At 43.6% G+C, this 15929-nt stretch overlaps 1 protein-coding gene across 3 annotated transcripts in view; it reads left to right on the plus strand.

Moving 5' to 3' along the window:
• The first annotated feature begins 252 nt into the window (after nt 1–252).
• The window catches only part of clasp2 (cytoplasmic linker associated protein 2), a 54461-nt gene continuing 38784 nt past the window's right edge, over nt 253–15929 (plus strand). For all 3 annotated transcript variants that reach the window (XM_070984159.1, XM_070984160.1, XM_070984161.1), the window contains exons 1-6: nt 253–1186; nt 6458–6536; nt 9519–9622; nt 10227–10318; nt 12368–12443; nt 13194–13291. In XM_070984159.1, coding sequence (XP_070840260.1) covers nt 989–1186; nt 6458–6536; nt 9519–9622; nt 10227–10318; nt 12368–12443; nt 13194–13291 — 647 coding nt within the window. In that variant the 5' untranslated portion in view covers nt 253–988. The remainder of the gene's footprint in view (nt 1187–6457; nt 6537–9518; nt 9623–10226; nt 10319–12367; nt 12444–13193; nt 13292–15929) is intronic.

Here is a 15929-nt window from a genome sequence, read left to right on the forward strand (position 1 = left end):
CAAAAACAGTGCGGTTTGTTTTATTCCTTACCGTATTAAAGAAAAGAGAAATTATCTAGTCATAATTAATGATTAAAAAATATCTATATAATTTCACTTTCTTGTGGTGTATCTATCTCCATATTTAAGCACGCGTGGGCTACAGTACAGTTGATAGTTCAACATTTTACATCAGGCATTATTCTGGCTAGCTGTGCGGTGCCTGAAGACCCATCGGCCTGATCGTTGATCGGTTGCGCCCCCTGGTAAACTGCAGTCCCCGGCAGCGCGCAAGCTTTCAGCGCCTCGTAACAGGTTTAGCGGTAGCGGTGGCTATTCCTGGATTACAGAGAAACCAGTTTCCGCGGGACTGGAGCTGAGCCCTAATTCTGGAAGTTTGGTGCAACTTTACCGCTGAAGGAGACGACAGCTGGAAGAAGAGCAGACTTTCCAGCTTGTGGTCATGGAATAGAAAAGCGGAGTGGAGCCAGGCGTTAGGCCTGTGGATAACTAACGTTAGCTAGCTGAGCTAGCTGATATGAAATAGTCAATCCTTGTTTGGGTCGGTGTGCTAACTGGCTAAATGCTATTTTTGTTAGCATAACAGATAGCCAACCAGGGTTGCTATCTTGTTTTGATGCGAATATATTGAAGAAACCTGCTGGGGTCCACTATTATTATACATTTCCTGGACTTTCTTTAAGTTTTAAGTTAACCTTCTTAACTAACGTATTGTAACTGAGCTAGCTAGCTAACGTTACGTCTTTGTCATACAAAGTTGAGTTTTTGATCTGAGTAGAGGGGTGATTTTTGAGTTAAATTAATTTACTTTTTTAACAAGGGATTGCATGTTGATGATCGATCATCAGTTAGACGCAGTTCAGACCGCACAGTCTCTTTGCACCTCCACGGGACGACAGTTAAAATCTATTTCGGACCCCGCTGCACCGACCACTGTTCCCTGTCTTCGGCCGGCTCCAGTGGCTGGCCACACGGCACTGAGTGCCCAATGGAGGAACATGACAACATGGATTACTTTTACCAGCAGGTAGTGCAGAAAGACGTTACCCGCAGGTTGCAGGTGGGTCAGGACCTCATTGACTACCTGAACGACCCGCAGCGCTCCCCGGACGTGGAGCAGGACAAACCCCGGCTGGATAAGACCGTGGACGAGCTAACGGGATGGGTGAACTCCAGCAATTTCAAGGTGAGCGATCTTGGCTAGTCATCATGAGGCCATCGCAGTGTCACTGCAACACTCGCTCCATCAGCTTTTTCATGTATTATTTTCTACCAGTTTATCCACTGAAGCGCAAGAGAGAGGGGAGTAGTGCACATTTTATGTTATTTGCAAGAGGCAGGATTCAAAGACAAGTCATTTCAAACAAGCTGTCATCATCTTAGTGGTGTGAGGAATACTATTTCGATCTCTAACAGATCTCAAACCGGAGGCCCATTTTCTTTTCTGACATTCGCAGAGTCAGAAGAGTCCAAATTTCATTTGCATCGTCATACAGCGCATCTTTTCAAACCAGAGAGCGCAGAAGACTGCGTGTTTCTTTTTGGCAACCCAATAATCCATTCCTGGATCTCAAGAGGCAGACATTTTTAAATGTCATTCCAGTGACAGAGAAGGACATTTGCAGGACATTCCTGTGGTTTGTTGGAGTTGATGTAGTTGTTCTGGCTGATAGACTGTGTTTCTGTATAAAGGGGACCCATTGTCAGCACTGTAGACTACTGGAGCACTGGATAGGATGGGGGAGGGGGTAGGAGACTCATTGTTATGACCTATGCTTTCTCTAAATCTATCCCTCTCTCTCTTTCCTCTCCTTCTCTCTCACACACACAAACACTTTCATTCTCCCCGTTTGCCTTTTCACAGTTTTTCTCTTCATTCCCTCTCCTGCTTCATCCTGTGTGTGTGTGTGTGTGTGTTGTGTGTGTGTTGTGTGTCTGTGTGTCTGTGTGTCTGTGTTGTGTCTGTGTGTGTGTGTTTGGTTGCCTTGTCTGCATTCTCTGCCATATCTCAGAATCGCTGGAATGTGACATTTTTTTCCAAATTATCACACAGATCCAGACAGCAACTCAAAACAGTCTGAAATCTCTCCACGGCGCGCTGAAATTGAACTTTCCAGTCTCTTTTTGTCTGTGGTGACATACAGGACTCAGCAAGACTGCAAGAGCGTAGAAATTGTGCATTCAGCATAACCAAAGCATCCTCTTTCTCGTGGTAGAAAACGCTCATTTGACTTTGTTGTCATTTTGTTATCATAATCTTTTAAATTCAGCTTTGTAAACTAATTTCCATTCATTGCCAAGATGTTGACAAAGAAATGCAAATACTGCTGCTTTCAATGATTTCAAGTTCCAATCCAACTTTAAGTATCCAGCATTTATTCTTCTTTGGTAACAAATGACAAATGAATCATTAGGTACCGATTTTAGTCAAAACAAGTGTTGAGGTTTTGTCAGTTTTCCTTGTAGTATCCTCCAACCTCTTATATGGATATGTAAATATGGGAAAAAGCGCTCTTATGGGGCGCTGATGAAAGGACCAAACCATTGCCACTTCAGAGTCCGCCTCCAAGAATCATTCACCCGAGCCGTGACAAGCTAACATCTCCCCCTGTTCAGATTCATTCTTTTCCCTGGACGACACATCCAGTAACCTGAGTTCAGATCAGTGTTTGGCAGTGATGAGTGAGTGCGTTGTGACACCCACAGGCCTTCACATTGTAGGCTTTCACTGATGCTGATTGGCTCCCTGTCGGGTAAAAAGATGCAGGGCTTTGCAAGATGCTGAGTCAGCATAGAGAGAGGAAGAGTGGAGAGATGATGGGAGAGGTGGGGAATGAAGGAGTTAGAGGGGAGAACTGGAGTGATAAATGGGGTATGCGTAGGTGGGTGGAAAAAGTCACGACTCATGAATACATGACATGTTCTGATATGGCAACTGTCATACCCAAGTTCCTCTTTTGGGATGGAATACTGCATTTCTGGTGTTGCTCAGCTCTCTGCATCTCTTGATTTCACTTATGTGTCCCATCTGGGTCTTTTTTGACAGTGAGTCAGAGTCACCCTCTTCTTTCTTTCCTCTTTCAGTAGATAGAACAGCATATTTACTTCTCATGCTTTGCTCTCTTAACATCACAGAGGCCTCAGTGCCTGTGTGAGACATGCAAACAGAGGGTATTAATATTGCATGTGGCATTTATGGGCAGCGCGGCCAGATGACTGGACACTGACTGGACTGGTTGAGGGTCGATGCTGCTACCAAACTGCACTCACCAGACACTCGGATCTTTGTGATTTTGTTTAGATTAATATGGATTGTCAACTGTGTTAAGTTAATGTTAAGCATGAAATGATACAATAACTGTTCATCAGTTAAATGTTAACGCTCTTATTTCTCTTTAAAACAATGAAACTATTGTTTGTGTTACCCTGTTTTTCCTACTGCTCCTCCTGCAGACGCTCAAAGTAGAAACCTTATAGTGAAGACAATTGATTTCAGACATTTTTGGGTGCTTTACTCCAGGTCCATATTGCAGTTTGGTCAAATCTCGGAGCTCAAACACACAACATTAAGGTTTTGTTACCACAGTAATTGTTAAGCAGCATCTTCACCCTTGTCAATATGGTCATAAAATGGTCAAATTGTAATCTGGAATTACACATGACAAAGATGCATTTTGCCATTGCTTTGTGCCACAAAATTCAGCACAACAGCCATTTGCCTCATGCCTGTCATTTGCACAGTGGCCACCAAGATCAAAGTGAGTGTGTATATTTAGCAGCACAGCTTGAGCAGGGATTTGAACTTACATCAGCTTCAATTCACTGTCAAATAAACCACCAGGCAGTCGACCAAAAATGTTGTTTTTGAGAACCTAGTATATTATTGTATTAGGTAGGATTGTACCGAATAGTTCAAAGCTTCATTTATAACATTGAAATACGATTTCTAAATCTTATTAAATCTTCTAAATCAATATTCTTACTCGTTATTCATGTATCCATCAGTTATTTCTTTGCAGTATCAGAGATGTGCTGCAGCCAACAGTTCTTTTTATTATCAGTTTATCTGGTGATTATTTTACTATCATGCTGAATCATTCAATATATTAAATGTGTTTGCGTATCGTAGGCTTCATGGTTCCCCATCACACTTTGAATACTGGACCAGGATTGACTTCCAAACTATTGATGACGTCACAGATCATGCTTGGAGGCCCGTCTCTCTAAAATGGGATTTTCAGTGAGCACAGAGAAACTTTCCACTTTCAGCAGATGAATGTGAAACCAGTCAAAACCAGCCAGACTCTGCACAGTGAAGCTCAAATATCCAACTGTAGGAACAAGTGGTAAAAACATATTTTTGAGTTGAGGGCAACTTCAGACAACAGATTAAAGCCCAAATCACTTAAACATTAATAGATGACCAAAATCATTGTTGACTAATGAGATCATGATCTAATCGTTTCAGCGCTGGTCTCCATCTTTGCTCATTTTGTCCATTCACAAATGTTTCTGTGTGAGCCTTGGACCCTCTTTTTTCTGTCCAGAACTTTAAGCCTCTCTAGAATCCAGAGTAAACCCTGTACATGGTATGCGAATTAACAAGCTAAGCCACCGTACGTACCAACCTGAGTCTTCACAAAGAACCATTCATACCGGGCTAAATATTTACTTTTTTTCTTTTTTCCTCCAGCATACCTCAGTCGCACTGATGTTATAAAAGCTAGTGACACAGTGGTGTGCTGTCAAACAATGTGTGTTTTTCAGAGTGATCCTCTTAGACACTGCCACATGCCTGTTTTTAATATTTCTGGTGATACTTAAATGCCCATTTGGTCGCTCTTCTTTCCTCCCTCATTCCGTTCTCAGCCCTGGTCAAACCTTGCACTGCAAAAGGCCTTTAAAGGAGAAGAAAACCTCCCCTCTTTCTCCACTTTCCTCCTGTCCAAGGTCGAAACAAGCCGAGTCCCTTCCATCTCTCGTTCTCTGTCTCCTCCTCTCTGTCTCTCTCCAAGTGAAGATGCCATATGGTTGTGGGTGCCAAGCTTGTTGGGGTGCCTGGTGGAGGAGGAGGAGGAGGGGGATGGGGAGGCCTTGGGGCTGTATCCTTCCTGTACCGTTTCTTCTTTCTCCTGCTGTTTTTCCTCTCCTCCTCCCCCTAAATTAGGTCAGTATGGGGGATTCATCGTAATGACCCAGAGCTCATGTTTCTTCCCCAGGTGATTTTTGTTTTTTCTGGCATTACTTGGCATTAGTCCCTGCGTTTTACCTCATTGCCCCCCATTCTCCTCCTTTTTATTTCTGTGGTTACCTGGCTCCGCTCCTCCTTTGACTAAAATAGGGAAGAAACTGCAGTCAACAGGACAGAGGAGTCTGGAGAGTAATGTTTTAATGGATTTTCTTTTTGGACTGTTCAGTGTTACAGCTGCACTGCCAAAATAAGCATTCCAGGAGCGCAGCGCAGTGTGGGATGTGATCCTAATCAGAAACACAGTGGAAAACTCAACTATACCACCGGACAAAAATCCAGTCACATCACAAGCCAGTTTTTCTTTTCTGACTGAGCCAAATCACAGTGGAGACAGATGAGTAAGGGGCCTAGCGAGGGTCACTTTAACAAACGTCATGGTGAGCTCATCGCATACAGTACATCTCATAATGTTGTCACCTTGACGTTTTAGTCTGCTTAAAGTTTGCTTAAAGGGACAGTTCCCCCAGAATCTTACTTTTATGTTACTTTGGTGTGAGTTGTCTGGAAAAACTCAACAGCGATGTCTCTTTCCAGAAATCACGACCTGGTCACTCGAGATCATCCACAGACTCTGTTGTGAGCAGTTTCATGTAGGAACTCTTCTCTTTCTACCAAACTAAACCCGCCAGCTGTATCACTGAACAGAAGGAAGCGTGAGTCTAGTAATGAACGAGAGACTCGTGCTTGCGACAGCACGGGATGTAAACATTAATGGCCTCCTCCTGTTTGTACTTTGTTGCTATTGTAAACTCAGCTGTAATTTGATGTTGCCAGTCTCTGCTGGGTGCAGTATTTATGTCAGTGTCTCGCACTACAAGGCTCATCCAGATATCAGAGTTTTCGGGGACTCAGACCGGTTTAATAGGCCGCTGGCAGACTGACTGCTCTGCATCTTGAAAGGAGAGACTTTAATTCCTTGAACATGACAACATTCCCTTTCACGGTCTCAGCTGTATGCGGAGTCAGCAAAACTCGGGAGACAGTTTGATTCAGCATGTTTTAAATCCACTTAGGATGCCAAGACCGTACTCAAAATTTTGGTAAAACCTCTGCAATGAGATTTAATCCTCAGTCCACGTGTCCTCCTGTCACTGCCCCCACTGTGGTTAATGTGTGCGCATCAACAGTGAAACTGCTTGAAATGTAGCCATGAATGTTGTACAGTACAGTTCTGAATGACCCACTGTCTCGCTTTCTGTTTTGCAGGTGGCATTGTTGGGGATCGACATCTGTGGTGCATTTGTGGACCGCATGGGAGAGCGGTTTAAAGGATACCTGGGCACAGGTGAGATATCTGAGCTATCCACATCCAGAAATCCTTTAAGTTATGCTCTCCGTACACTGAAACTCATTCATGACATGTTTATGTTCGTTCTTATACACACTTGAAGGGGATTTGTCTTTTTTTTTTTTTCTTCCTTCTGAAAAGCTGAAGTGAAAGCAACTTTATGGAACATACAGATACTTCTTCATTTTGTTTACTTGTCCATGAAATAGATAACAAACATGTTGTCAGGCATTATATTTCATTATATTGTTCAGTTTATTGGGGTCAAAGGTAAATGTTCATCCTTCCGTTATCTTAAGCAGCAAGTCAAGGATGGGTTTGTTCTCTTGGTTTAAGTCTAAGTCATTTCCAAAGTGAAAAATGGATGAATAGCAGAAACCAGTGTTATTTCCCAAACTGTACTCAGCTGCATTTCTGTGTACCGTTAGGTGACGGGGGGATTGTTTCTGTATTGTCTAATAGACTCTTTTGGCTCATGTCCTTCCATTTTGTCTCTCACTTCCACTTTGTAGTTCCTCTGAGACAAACTAGCAGCGCTGCTCTAAAGCCTGCCCCCACCCCCCGACAATGCCCAGTATACACCCTTCAGTCTCTATATTTAGGCTCCGAATTGTCTGCCATACTGTAACTCTGTCTATTACACCCCAAAACCACATGTCACCACATTCATATGACCTCATACTCTGAATCTTGTATCAGATTTCATGCTCTGTGAGTGTGTATGTGTGTGTTATGTCAGTGCCAGCCTTGGTGTGTGCCCGCTGAAGGTGTCACCAGCTGTCTTTGTCAGCCAGACTGGCTCCTGTTCCCAACAAACACACTCCTCCTGCAGTGCAGCTCTGGGATGACTGGACCTGTCACACTGTGCAAAGTCTGCCACCACACACACACTCCTTATCTCGCTTACTGTCTAGAATGTAGCCTTAGCCCGGCTGTGTGTGTAAGGGACATGTGTGTTTCAGATTGATGGTAAAAACATCTCCCTGAGCCGCCGCTGACTCTGGAATCTCCCTCCCTGCGTCTGACTTGCATCTCTCCTTTCCTGTGCTCTCTCTCCTTCTCCCTGCACCCACCCTCCTCCCACACACACTCAGAGGGGAGGGAGATGAGATCATTGAGACCGGGTGATTGCATTGATCTACAGGACTGACTCATTGCACAGGGCTGCTTCCATGACAGTCAATGGGTGCAAAGTCGTGCAAAGTAACTCCCAGATGTGAAGTGGAAATGGAAGTGAAACATACAGATCTCTTTCTTGTTGTGCTGTGCGACAGATGAAATAAAACGATGTGATTGCCCGGCCAGAAGCCATGTGGTTTGCCAGTTTGAATGCCATGTTGAAAAAGATAAAAAACAAAATTAGCCAGTTAGCCCTGTACAAGTGTGTGTGTGTGTGTGTGTGTGTGTGTGTGTGTGTGTGTGTGTGTGTGTGTGTGTGTGTGTGTGTGTGTGTGTGTGTGTGTGTGTGTGTGTGTGTTTACATCCTTACTACAGCAGATGACGTTGTGTGCAACAATGCCCCCTGTCATTGTATTCTGTTTGAGAGTATTGTCCTTGTTGCCAAGGCAACAAGCTGTTATGGTAACATAATGTACGGAGGCACGTGCACGCACATACACACATCACAGGAAAAGGACAGATGACATCATTATCACTCCCCTCGCTGAAGTTTCAGAATAGGAATGTGTGTGTGTGTGTGTGTGTGTGTGTGTGTGTGTGTGTGTGTGTGTGTGTGTGTGTGTGTGTGTGTGTGTGTGTGTGTGTGTGTGTGTGTGTGTGTGTCTCATTGTATGAATGTCAAAGGGAGGATTTGAGTTTTATGTAACTCAAAGTTTTGTCTGTTTAAACAGGGTTATGGGTTCATGTAAAACCACTGTATGTTGTGGAGTTTTACTTACATCTTTATAACGGGTCACAAATATGTACTTGAACAGCTAAATAATCGTTTCGGCTAGATGCTGTAGTTTTTAAGCAAACATAACTTAAACCGGAGTAAATGGTTCATTTGTTAAGAACTGTTTTCAGCTGTGAATTTGGCACTAGTGAGCCTATGATAACAGGATGCTGTATCTGGGATTAACTGAAAATAAACCACAGTGTTCATTTCATGATAATGAAGAAACGTATGAGCCAGTGCAAAGCTCCGACTCAATGGTGTGTTTCTAATAGCTTCTGGACAATAGTGGAAGACTGTGGCACAGAGGAATAAGACATGTCAGATTTTGGATACTACAGTTTGTGTATTAATAAATCGTCATTGGTTTTGGTCTTTTCATGGGATTTATGATTAATAAGAAAAATCTAGAGTATCGCCAGACTCATCTTTTGAAGAAGTTAATATATTTATATTGGCACCCCCGACAGCAGGTCATCAGATAAAAAGCTGTCAGTTACCTGTTTTATCTGATATGAAAGCTGAAAACACACAGCTGAGGCATGTGCTGACTCTGGTCCTCATTTTCATGGAGGATTAGAGGAGCCATCTGATACATTTGTGTAGTTGCCAATATCCTTATAGTTCACTTGGCTGCATTGCGCTGGCCATGCTACTGGAGCAGTTGCGTGTTAGATAAAGTGGAGCTGACATGAAAGCATTTGATGATCTTTTAGCCACGGTCCATTTCTCATTTCCTGTCCTCTCTTTCCACTCGTCTTGTCGGAGCCCTGTTGTTGATGGTGGCATCGCTTGAGCTTTTAAATCGCAATGAGTTTTTGTCTGTTTCTCTCGCTCACCCACGGAGTGTAACTAATGATAAGCATATATCTTTCTATATTTGTGTGGTTTAAAAGTACTCCACTTGGGGGCAGTCTTTATTTTCTTTGGCATTTAAATCTGGTACAGACCCAGGGTCATGTGTGGCCTCACTTCTGCTGTACTTGATGTAAATCCTGCACATTAAATAGCATTTTTCAGACATTGGCTCACATCACATCACTAACCCATCTCTCTCTCTCTTCATCTCTTTTTTTTCTCTGTAGTTTTGCCAGCTTTGGTGGACAGGCTGGGCGATGGGAAGGACCATGTCAGGGAGAACAGCCAAGCGCTCATCCTTCGCTGTATGGAGCAGACTGCCTCACCCGCGGTGAGACACACACACACACACACACACACACACACACACACACACACACACATAAAACACTGAATCACAGGATCCTGACCAGACAAGGATGGATTGTGATTGAGATCATTTAGATTGTGCTCAAGATTAAAAATCAGTTGTTGCCTAAAATAGATTCAGGACTGTTGTTGTCTTTCAGGCGCTGATGGTGGATGGTATGAAAGGTTACAACTGTGAAAACTTGTATTGTATTGTGTGTTTTGTGTCAGTAGGCAGCAACCTATTCAGTTCAAGTGTTATTTCAGTTACTTGGAAGAATGCACAAGAGAGACAGATACTCAATAGATACTCTCTATAGCTGAGAGGTGCTCCATGTTTTGGGCTCCCTCATCTGGATATCAAAGGCATTACACCGATTACATCTCCACTATCCTTTGTGTTAGCTTCACTCAACACACATACAATCCTCCACAGATTGTACACCTCCTCTGCACTCTGTAATCTGCTCAAACCCCTGATGAGCTGCCTGGAGGAACCCTCCTCTGCTCGTTCCCGCTGACACTCTTTCTCTCCCTCATCTCTCCCCATTTCTCTCTTCTCCTCCTCCTCCTCCTCCTCCATCCAGTACGTTTGGGAAAGGCTACTTCCTGGTTTCAAACACAAGAACTTCCGCAGTCGAGAAGGAATCTGTCTCTGTCTCAGTGCCACGCTCAGCACGTGAGTAACTTCCCCATCTTCATCTTTATCCCTGCCAGGGTGAAATGTCAAAGAATGTATTGTAAATTGTAAAGCTGTTAAATGTAGGCATATATTCTCTCAACCTGTGGACAGAAGGTCACACCGTAGTCCTTACAATAGATTCAAAATGTAAACATACAGTTTATCTAGTTGTATTTACTATAAGCCAACTCATGGATTTGTTAAAATGATGGTCATTCAGCAATTTTAATCCCATACTGATGTCACGCATGTTCAGTATGAGTTAATTACTGTTCTGCACACTGAAAGGTCGATTATTTTCACATGTGTTTGACTGCTCTCCATGAGCGTGACCCATTTTGTTTGTTCAAGAAATACACACAGTCTCTCTCTCCAGGGTTAATCTTCTTAACTGTTTGTGTGACTCTGCGAAGGTGGCACACGTGCTACAAATGGCACAAGCACTTTTGTCATGTGATGCTTTCAGTCTTCAAGCATTCGTGTCCCTGGTTGTTGCTTTCAGGGGGTTTTAAAAGTCTGTTTTCAATTCACTCTCACCTGAAGTTGTCGGGCTTCATGGAGGACTTGTTCTTTTAAATCAACATGAAGAATAATTGGAATGGGATTGTATCCTCTGGTTATGTTTCAGAGAAAATATGCAGGTCTAGAAGCCACAGGAGGTCGAATTGATCACATTTGGGAAAATGAAAGAATAAAGTTTGTGCGTACTAGAAATAAAATTGAAATTGGACTGTTGGACAACAGTTGGTTTTGTTTGCACAAAAGCCTTTTCTCACATCTTAATTATTTCTCCCATTACATCATGACTTACAAATGTTCCACATTAATGTGTTTTCTGGGCTGAGTGTCCTGCATTTTGACTTCATTTTTAGTGTATTTCAATGTGATCAATTCATCTGCTCATTTCTAAATTAGTTTGTTCTCTTTTCCACCAGTTCTGAGAGGATTTCTACTGTTGTAGAATCCCACCCAGTCAGTTAACCTGCGTTATGCAAGCTCAGAGTGTCATTAAACAAACATATCTATAGACATAAGACAGAACAGAGGCTTGCTTGTTTCCACCTTGTGTGACAGCAGTTCAGATCTGTGCAGGTTGTAGTTTTGCTGTATTTTCTACCTCAAGGTTACCACACACAGCCAGTCTGGGTTGTTAGAATTGCAGTGCTAATTTTAGCATCTTTTTGCTAATGGAAAGTGACACTGTTGTGCTAAATACTAAGTTGCTACCTGATAGTAAGGCTAATGATGTTTACTGAGTGTACTCTGGTATCCATTAGTAGTGTGTAGTTCACATAGCTCCAGGCTGAGGAATCTCAGTGCAGTTCAGTTTCAGAAAAATTATTTTAGAACAAAGAGATGAAAAAGTTATCTTCATCACTTTGACAACACTTATGTCGAATTTAGGGGGGGGAGCTGCAAGTAAATAAACCACGAGCAGTTACAGAAATTTGTTCACATGCTGCAGAAAGCAAATACAGAAATGCTGCAGGTTGTGCACAACACAGTAGACATTTCTCTGCGATGATAGAACCACTGAACACCTTGACCTCCTGTCAACAATGCTGGGAATTTATTTAATTCTGTTCATGTTACTTTTAACTTTCTGAGTGTATTATATCTTATTACAGTATTTCTCCATTTCCTTGTGTTTTGTTTACTTGCAGTGTTGTTACACTTTTTTGGTGTCTTTTCCAGTATGTGTTGTCAAGTGGTGAAGGTGTATTCATCATTTGCTAGTGCGTTCTCAAATTGTGGTCCACTGGGCTCTCTCAGCTACCTTAAATATATTTCGTTTATAATGAATGAAGTGCAGTTTACATAGTCTTGTGTGCCAAATAAGTTCTATATATCTTGGATTTCATAAATCCTATTCACAATTCACAATCTCCCTCTTGAGACTAGAAGCATTTTCTTCATTCCTGAGAATATGATATGAATGTGGGCCAGGTTTTTTATTTGACTGCAAGATATTTCATACTTGCTTTTCATTGTCATGAATAAGTGTCATCCCTTTCATTTCCTCGTCTTCTTGTGGCTCTCTTTCAGGTATGGAGCCCAGCCCCTGAGCCTCAGTAAGCTAGTTCCTCATCTCTGCACTCTGACTGGAGACCAGAACCCACAGGTAAGAGACCACTTCTTGCAGTATGATGCATGACCAACATGCATCTATCTACATACTCGATGTGTGTGAGCATATGTGTGCATGGGTGGAGATCGTTTTGTCTTCCTTGTATTAAGCCTGTGGTTTAGCTCTCAGCATCCAAAGTGTGTTGGTAGGCATCTCAAGGCAGCTCTGTGATTATTACTGTTATTAGTGAGGAGATGGGCTCTGTAGAGTCCCCCACCCAGCTTTACTGCTGAATCATGAGCACCAGCACCCAACCATTAACCCACACAACGGTGCTAGCTGTGCATGTGAGAGAGGGATAGAGAGAGGTTGTTTCAGCCTCCTGAAGAGTTGCACCCCAAAGCTGAAATCTGCTTCTACCGTCTACCCAATGATTATCTGCCCACATACTGTCCCGTCCAATCAACATCCTCAACAGGCCCACCCACCCTCAGTTGCAGAGAATCCCTTTAACAGCATCCCATTACCCAATCACATGAGTGCTCACAACATGACTAGTAAATCAGATGTCTCCTATTAGGTGTATGAGCATGGGCCCTTAAGGGTATTTTTTTTTATGTGTTTACGTTTGCATCGCTGTAATCCTAGGCAGCGGACAAAGGTTGTATGGAATTTTTAACAAAAGCTAATCATAATCTTTAACAAACACACACCATTTGTACATGGTATAGTTGTGTATGTTCAGCGTGGGGGCCTTTTTTTGTGTGTGTGGAGCTTAAATTGGTTAATGTCTGCTGTGTGTAGGTACGCGAGGCCTCCATAACAACCTTGGTGGATGTTTATCGTCACGTTGGAGAGAGGGTCAGAGCAGACCTGGCAAAGAGAGGACTGCCTGCTGCACGGTGAGTTATTTCCATGTGTCAGTTATTGATCAACTCTGTCTTTGTGAGTGATGGTAATATATATGTTTGTGTGTGTGTGTGTGTGTGTGTGTGTGTGTGTGTGTGTGTGTGTGTGTGTGTGCGTGTGCGTGTGCGCGCGCACCCACTCCCCACACCAGGGAGGGATGAGTTGTGTGGGGTGTCCATGGGTCCCGTGGCCTTGGCACTCAGTCTGTCCCAGGCCACACCATGCACCACTCTGCCCTTCACTCATACAGAGGCACTTTCATCCAGAGCACAATGCTGACTGACCGGGGGAGGAGGGTGGGAGGGGGCAGATGGGGTACAAAGGCGTTTGGGTGGAGTAACAGAGTTGGGGAAGCATTGGAGAAAGTGTGTGTGTGTGTTCATGACATCTGAAGAGGTCCATTGAGTGGTTTCGTCCTTCTTTGGTCGTCCTGGTTACATGTGCAGGGTTGAGGGTTATTCTAAGCACACAGTGACCCCCCCCCCCCCCCTTTCTCCCATGTGCGACAGCAGCCAGTGTTGTGTGCTGACTGCTCAATATGAGCCTTGCGTCTGTGAATGCTGGCTGTGGCCATGTGTCATGTGTTGCGCATATTAAGCCTGTTTGTCTCCAGAGTATACACACCGTCTGTGTATGTGGGATTTATGCAGACGTGGGTGTGTGTCTGCGTTTGGTTACACGTAGAGGTCCGACAGATACGCTGATTCAGTGATCTAGGTCGGCAACCAATGCTTGTTCTTGTTTTGTAGGTATGAAGTTCTTCAAAATATGCATAAAGTTTTGCATGAATTGTGATTAGCACAAATATGTCGTACCTGTTTTGTTGCCTTATTTACTGATAATTGTGGAGCACTTGTATGAAGGCTAGCTGGACGTGTGTGTGTGTGTGTGTGTGTGTGTGTGTGTGTGTGTGTGTGTGTGTGTGTGTGTGTGTGTGTGTGTGTGTGTGTGTGTGTGTGTGTGTGTGTGTGTCTGAGTGTGTTTGTGTTAGTGTGTGGTCACCGGGTGGAATGCAGGGCTGCGGCCAGGATCTTGCTGACCAGATCACATGTCAACTCTGCAGAGCTAGAATCAGGTAATGGAGAGAAAGGAGGTGTAGAAAGCTGAGAATGAAAGGTGGAAAGGTGGAGCTGACTGAGCACTTTTGTATGTCTCACTTGTGATGTTGATTTCCATTAAGAGTTCTGTCTTTAATTATTTTTTGTAATTTACAAGCAAATTCATTGCATTAAATAAACCATTGTAGAACTGATATGCCATCAGTGAGCCAAGTTAAAGGTGCAGGAGTCACCATCTGTATATCATGTGAAGGATGTTCTGTGTACAGGCTGCTGAATTGTACAGCCTCCTGATAAAGATGAAAAAATTTAGTTGACAGGCTGTCAGTTGAAGGTTAAGGGATGTGATCACCCCAAAAGTAGCTCATCCCCAAAGGCATCCCAGTTCAGATCAGGATTGGAAAATAGTTTCATTTTCAGGTCAGTTCATCTGTCAGCCACTGTTGGAATGAGATCTCTCAACTTATGGTGAACCTGATGACCCCCTTTCAGACCAACAGTCTGAATGGGTCAGTGTGAACGATCCGACCTGGCTGTTCAACCCAGCTCGTCCTGTCCGACATTCAGTGCGGGTCAGCCTCTACCTGGACTTCTTTGTGTGCGTTTGTGTTACAGATAGCAGTTTTATTGATCACTGTTGTTATTGATAAGATTAAATGACACCCTAATGTCATTTAATGTAGTGTAAGTGTGTGTATTTCTAACATCAAGCAATGACATTGAATGAAAGCACTGTTGTAGGCTTGAGTCTCTGTTCACAGTAACAACAAAGGATTAACCTGCGACTCCTATCAAGAGGAGGTTGAATGAGCATTCAGAAGACCCTGCCTCATGCGCACATTTTGTGTTCGGAGGGGAGATGAACTGAAAGGTGTGAGTTGTGTCCACTGGACTCGACTTGACCCTTGCTCAATGACAGTCGATCTCTGTCCACCTCTGACTGAGAGCTCAGTATGGAAGGTGCAGCGCTGAGAAGATGGGATCCTGGAATAATGAAATGTGAAGAGGGAGGTGGGAGTTAAAAACAAGGAATAGAAGGGAGGGAGGGATTGAATGTAGGCAAGTGGGGTGAGACGGAGAGACGTAGAGGGGGGAGGAGCAGCCTTGCTTTCTGTCTGTGCCGCTAGCTGTAAAGCCCCTCCCCCTCCGATGAGTGTGTATGTGTGTGTCTGGGTATGAGAGGGAGGTTATGTAAAGGGTAACTAAATCTCTTTACTGCTTGTCACACAAACTGGCCCACTTCTCTCTCTCTCTCTCTCTCTCTCTCTCTCTCTCTCTCTCTCTCTCTCTCTCTCTCTCTCTCTCTCTCTCTCTCTCTCTCTCTCTCTCTCTCTCTCTCTCTCTCACACACACACACACACACACAAAGACCCTGCCTGAGATTTAACTCTTTGGATCACTGTGATTTCTCGTTGGTGGTGTGTGTGCTTTGCGTACAGTACATATATGCGACAGTAGGTGGTGCCTTGTCATATGCCCATAGCATGCTTTGGTGTCTTGCTGTTCGGCTCCTTCTTTCTCTGTCTATCTCTCTTTCTCTCTCACACACACACACACACACACACACACACAC

The sequence above is a fragment of the Chaetodon trifascialis genome, chromosome 17, assembly GCF_039877785.1.
Source record: "Chaetodon trifascialis isolate fChaTrf1 chromosome 17, fChaTrf1.hap1, whole genome shotgun sequence".
NCBI lineage: Eukaryota > Metazoa > Chordata > Actinopteri > Chaetodontiformes > Chaetodontidae > Chaetodon > Chaetodon trifascialis.